The 5,690-nt window shown below is 47.7% G+C and overlaps 2 protein-coding genes across 7 annotated transcripts in view; both read right to left on the bottom strand.

The window, feature by feature from the left end:
• Nucleotides 1-1,258: 1,258 nt before the first annotated feature.
• On the bottom strand, nucleotides 1,259-2,211 carry LOC103079743 (pituitary homeobox 2-like). The gene is made up of 2 exons (XM_007450820.1): nucleotides 2,137-2,211; nucleotides 1,259-1,822 (listed from the first exon to the last, which is right to left on the bottom strand). Exons 1-2 carry the CDS (start codon nucleotides 2,209-2,211, stop codon nucleotides 1,259-1,261), a joined length of 639 nt encoding a protein of 212 aa, XP_007450882.1.
• Nucleotides 2,212-3,002: 791 nt separating this feature from the next.
• The window catches only part of PITX2 (paired like homeodomain 2), a 25,179-nt gene continuing 22,491 nt past the window's right edge, over nucleotides 3,003-5,690 (bottom strand). For 5 of the 6 annotated variants that reach the window (XM_007450814.1, XM_007450817.1, XM_007450815.1 and 2 more), the window contains one exon: nucleotides 3,003-4,262. In XM_007450814.1, the coding sequence (XP_007450876.1) occupies nucleotides 3,699-4,262 (564 nt within the window). In that variant the 3' untranslated portion in view covers nucleotides 3,003-3,698. The remainder of the gene's footprint in view (nucleotides 4,263-5,690) is intronic. The other variant, XM_007450816.1, reaches the window with a different exon arrangement.

The following is a 5,690-nucleotide window of genomic DNA, read 5'->3' as shown; positions in this document are numbered from 1 at the left end:
CGAAAGGATTTGGAAATAGTAATGTAATATAACATGAAGAATCTCTCTACTTAAGCCTGAGAGGTAAACGTGGAGGCCTAAATATTTTGAAGGTGTTTCCTTGTAAACTTATAGACGTATTCCTCTTGAGAGAAATGTATATAAATTGTAGATGTATATATACACACATACTTTTCCAGAACAATTTACTGGATGTGCAGGTTCCCTCCTCCCCAAAGGAGTAAACTTGAGAGTCATTCCAAGCTTCTAAATTTCTTTCTCCTTTCTTCTTTCCCTCTTATATTATTTGCTAGCAATAATGGAATCCTCTGGGTGTAAGCCAAAGAAAAATCTGGGAAACAAGACCAGACTTCGCAGCCACCCCCCGTTTTTTTTTCTGAGAGTATCTCTTTTTTCTTTTTAGTTTCTGATGAATGACTATAATTTATTTCTACCAAATTTAAATAAGTACTGCTGCCTTGTGTATTTAACTAGGCAGGCAGAGGGAACTGGTTTGTTTAGGAAGCAGTGACTGAGAAACCGTGGCCAGGCGACAGAGGAGGGCAGAAAGAATCCAGACCAATTTGTATGCAGTATATTTTACTCCCATGAAATAAAACACATTTTTTTCATATTTGCTGAAAAGTAAAACAATAATATTGTACGAAATGTTATACACAGGGTAGGTTGTACATAGCAGTTTCAGGAACATCATTGCATCCACCAGAGAGACTATTCTAAAACTGATATTCACACATTTTTTATAATAATAATATGTTAGAAACATACAGTGTGGCATTTAGTATATACATTCCTTTGCTCGCAAGCAAAAAATCCTAATCGCTTCTGTATAACATGCTTTATTTTAAAGCCTAACCTTTAAAAACACTGTTGTGATATTACTAACAACTGCTTTTTATAAAATTAATCTGACATTTCGATATATATACATCCTTTCAGTCATTTTAATGTTAACAACGCTACACTTAAAAAATAACAAGCTTATAGTAATGTTAAAATGTCATATCCAGTCAAACATTTGTGTGTGTCCTTGCAACTGTTGGAAATACTTTTTAGTGAAAGATGTCAGACATTGAGGAAATTCCTTTGAAATCAAAGGAGCTCTCTTTAATTCAGTGGTTTCCCTTTTTCTCTATATCTTCTCTCTCTCTCTCCCTTTCTTTAGTGCCCACGACCTTCTAGCGTAATTCCCAGTCTTTCAACAAGGGCAAAGCTGCCCCATCCGGCACGGTCCTAGAATCCCAGCGCAGTGCGCGGCTCACACGGGCCGGTCCACGGCGTACTGGCAAGCACTCAGGTTGGACGCCGGGTTCTGCACGCTGGCATAGCCGAAGCTGGAGTGCTGCTTTGCTTTCAGTCTCAGGCTGGCCAGGCTCGAGTTACACGTGTCCCTATAAACGTACGGAGGAGTCGGCGGCGCGTAAGGACAGGCTGGCGTGGGCACCGCGGAATTCAGCGACGGGCTGCTCAGGTTGTTCAAGTTATTCAGGCTGTTGAGGCTGGAGCCCGGGACGCCGGTCACCGCTGAGGGTACCATGCTGGACGACATGCTCATGGACGAGATGGAGTTGGGTGGGGAGAACATGCTCTGGGATGACAGGGGGTTGACGTTCATAGAGTTGAAGAAAGGGAAGCTCTTGGTGGACAGGGAGGCCGACGTGAGGCCCTTGGCGGCCCAGTTGTTGTACGAATAGCCCGGGTACATGTCGTCGTAGGGCTGCATAAGCCCGTTGAACTGCGGCCCAAAGCCATTCTTGCACAGCTCGGCCTGCTGGTTGCGTTCCCGCTTTCTCCATTTGGCCCGGCGATTTTTGAACCAAACCTGGGGGTGGAGGGCAAGGGAGCAAACAGATGCCACAGATCGGATTAGTAAAACCTAGATCCGGGAAAGCACCAGCAACTTGCCCACCGCGGGGGGTGGGGGGGTGACCCGAAGAGCAAAAGACCTCAGAACTACCCCTCACGCTCACGCCCAACACACCGACCTCCCTTGCGCCACGGTGATGACTTCTTTAGGACTAAGTCGTATTTGCTACTATTTGTTACAAAAGTAATTTCACATTAAAAAAAAAAAAAAAGCTGAAAACCACCAACAAAGGAAGAGTGGGTGCTTAACGTTCTTTTAAACCCTCACACCAAACTCATTCCCCGTTTAGATGTCAGAGGATGGGAGGGAGGGCCAAGGCTGTAATTCATCTTGATTTGCTTCATTCTCCGGCAGTTTGCAAACTATAATCCTGCATAATTTCAGGAACAAGCAGCTTTAGAATTAATGGGTCAATATTATTTAAAACAAAACACGGGGAGCATGACCTTTGCCTCAACTACATATTGCTCGACAAGACTCAGGAAACTGCGCTCTAACCTCTCAACCCCTGGGCTCTTTGAGAAACTAAAGGGCTGTGGTTATTAGAAATGGTCTTTGTTTCTTTTAATGTCGCGAAAGGATTTGGAAATAGTAATGTAATATAACATGAAGAATCTCTCTACTTAAGCCTGAGAGGTAAACGTGGAGGCCTAAATATTTTGAAGGTGTTTCCTTGTAAACTTATAGACGTATTCCTCTTGAGAGAAATGTATATAAATTGTAGATGTATATATACACACATACTTTTCCAGAACAATTTACTGGATGTGCAGGTTCCCTCCTCCCCAAAGGAGTAAACTTGAGAGTCATTCCAAGCTTCTAAATTTCTTTCTCCTTTCTTCTTTCCCTCTTATATTATTTGCTAGCAATAATGGAATCCTCTGGGTGTAAGCCAAAGAAAAATCTGGGAAACAAGACCAGACTTCGCAGCCACCCCCCGTTTTTTTTTCTGAGAGTATCTCTTTTTTCTTTTTAGTTTCTGATGAATGACTATAATTTATTTCTACCAAATTTAAATAAGTACTGCTGCCTTGTGTATTTAACTAGGCAGGCAGAGGGAACTGGTTTGTTTAGGAAGCAGTGACTGAGAAACCGTGGCCAGGCGACAGAGGAGGGCAGAAAGAATCCAGACCAATTTGTATGCAGTATATTTTACTCCCATGAAATAAAACACATTTTTTTCATATTTGCTGAAAAGTAAAACAATAATATTGTACGAAATGTTATACACAGGGTAGGTTGTACATAGCAGTTTCAGGAACATCATTGCATCCACCAGAGAGACTATTCTAAAACTGATATTCACACATTTTTTATAATAATAATATGTTAGAAACATACAGTGTGGCATTTAGTATATACATTCCTTTGCTCGCAAGCAAAAAATCCTAATCGCTTCTGTATAACATGCTTTATTTTAAAGCCTAACCTTTAAAAACACTGTTGTGATATTACTAACAACTGCTTTTTATAAAATTAATCTGACATTTCGATATATATACATCCTTTCAGTCATTTTAATGTTAACAACGCTACACTTAAAAAATAACAAGCTTATAGTAATGTTAAAATGTCATATCCAGTCAAACATTTGTGTGTGTCCTTGCAACTGTTGGAAATACTTTTTAGTGAAAGATGTCAGACATTGAGGAAATTCCTTTGAAATCAAAGGAGCTCTCTTTAATTCAGTGGTTTCCCTTTTTCTCTATATCTTCTCTCTCTCTCTCCCTTTCTTTAGTGCCCACGACCTTCTAGCGTAATTCCCAGTCTTTCAACAAGGGCAAAGCTGCCCCATCCGGCACGGTCCTAGAATCCCAGCGCAGTGCGCGGCTCACACGGGCCGGTCCACGGCGTACTGGCAAGCACTCAGGTTGGACGCCGGGTTCTGCACGCTGGCATAGCCGAAGCTGGAGTGCTGCTTTGCTTTCAGTCTCAGGCTGGCCAGGCTCGAGTTACACGTGTCCCTATAAACGTACGGAGGAGTCGGCGGCGCGTAAGGACAGGCTGGCGTGGGCACCGCGGAATTCAGCGACGGGCTGCTCAGGTTGTTCAAGTTATTCAGGCTGTTGAGGCTGGAGCCCGGGACGCCGGTCACCGCTGAGGGTACCATGCTGGACGACATGCTCATGGACGAGATGGAGTTGGGTGGGGAGAACATGCTCTGGGATGACAGGGGGTTGACGTTCATAGAGTTGAAGAAAGGGAAGCTCTTGGTGGACAGGGAGGCCGACGTGAGGCCCTTGGCGGCCCAGTTGTTGTACGAATAGCCCGGGTACATGTCGTCGTAGGGCTGCATAAGCCCGTTGAACTGCGGCCCAAAGCCATTCTTGCACAGCTCGGCCTGCTGGTTGCGTTCCCGCTTTCTCCATTTGGCCCGGCGATTTTTGAACCAAACCTGGGGGTGGAGGGCAAGGGAGCAAACAGATGCCACAGATCGGATTAGTAAAACCTAGATCCGGGAAAGCACCAGCAACCATCCCCGCTCCAACACACACCCGCACACCCTCCCCGCCAGAGTTCCCCCCCACCCCACCCCACTGGCCCGTGCCCCAAGCTGCCAGAGCCCCGTCACAACGCAGGGGGCCAGGCCGGTTCAGGCCTTCGAGCCCGGGCTCTAAGTTGCACCACAAACCCCAGCACACTGCCTGGCAGCCTGCGAGTGGCTTATTCACTAGCCCACGTCCTCCTCAGGGTCCAAAAACACTTACTGCAAAATAAACTCAGAGCAGCGGGCTTTCCGCCCAACCCTTCCCCGGCCACCTTGCAAACTCGCTTGCATTCCAAAGCCACAGTGATGAGGGCAAGGGGCTGGGAGGCCCGCTCTCTCTCCCACAACGCCTCCTCCCCTCTCGAATCTCCACCGCCGCCCCCTACTCCACGGAACGTGCGCCCTCAACAGGCGCCAGGCCACGACCCCCTTCCTCGCCTAGCAAAATAACCAAATAAAAAGTAAAAGACCACCTCCCCGACAGCTAATTAAACTCCGCGAGCCTGGCGTGTAAATCTCCGGGAACCCGGGAAGAGTCGCTTTGCAGCCTTCCCCTCCCTTCGCTCCTCTCCTTCATACTCTCCGCCCACCCCAGGCCAGACCCGCGCGCCCGGCGCTGCTCCGGCCGGGGGCCGGCCTAGTCGCTGGGCTTTGCGGGCGGCCGCCCAGCCCCGCCAGCCCCCACCCGTGTCCGGTGGCCCAGACGCAACCCCATTCTCAATCCACATCGGGCCCGCCCGTAGCCCCAGACGGCGGCTATTGTGTATTGGAGCGAGGCCTGACCCGAGATTTCCGAGCTGACACCGATGATGTTTCACATTACACATCTCAGCCAGGCCCAGCCACCTAATCCGCGTTTTTTTTTTCCCTCCTTTTTCCCTTTCATTCTCGATTTCCTTTTTATCCCCCTTCCTCTTTGCACCCGACAGCTATAAAAAGGACGCCTCACTGCCCACTCGGCTGGACAAGCAGCGGGCCTGGAAGGAGGTAGTCCCAGGGAGCCAGAGAGCAGCGCTGCGGCGGCAGGGACTTGGAAGGGACTGCTGAAAAGTCGGAGGGGGTGGGGGAGGGTTTTCTGAAGGATTCCGGAGACCCCATAGATTGTGTTTTCATTTTAATTACTTGCCATTTCTACCCTGGGCCGTCTAAACTTTGCCCAGGCGAGAAGAGTACGTGCGAGGCCCGATCCCCAGATGCGCGTGAGAGCTACGAAAAACTGACCTTGTGCAAAAAAACACGCGGTCCGGGCCTGAGCCGTAGCTCTGCGCTGTTAAACTAAAACCATTTCCAACTTCAACCTGGCTCATTTATCCACTAGCACAGCCTCATTCCCTA

Source organism: Lipotes vexillifer, unplaced genomic scaffold (assembly GCF_000442215.2).
Source record: "Lipotes vexillifer unplaced genomic scaffold, Lipotes_vexillifer_v1.1 scaffold529, whole genome shotgun sequence".
NCBI lineage: Eukaryota > Metazoa > Chordata > Mammalia > Artiodactyla > Lipotidae > Lipotes > Lipotes vexillifer.
This window is presented reverse-complemented; position numbering and strand designations above follow the sequence as displayed.

What these genes read in the sequence shown, in the direction of transcription:
- LOC103079743 (XM_007450820.1), bottom strand. Translation starts at nt 2,211, where the DNA reads ATGAAGCAAATCAAGATGAATTACAGCCTTGGCCCTCCCTCCCATCCT. An exon ending in CTAAACGGGGAATGAGTTTG is followed by an intron (nt 1,823 to 2,136) that starts GTGTGAGGGTTT and finishes CTCCACCCCCAG; the next exon opens with GTTTGGTTCAAAAATCGCCG.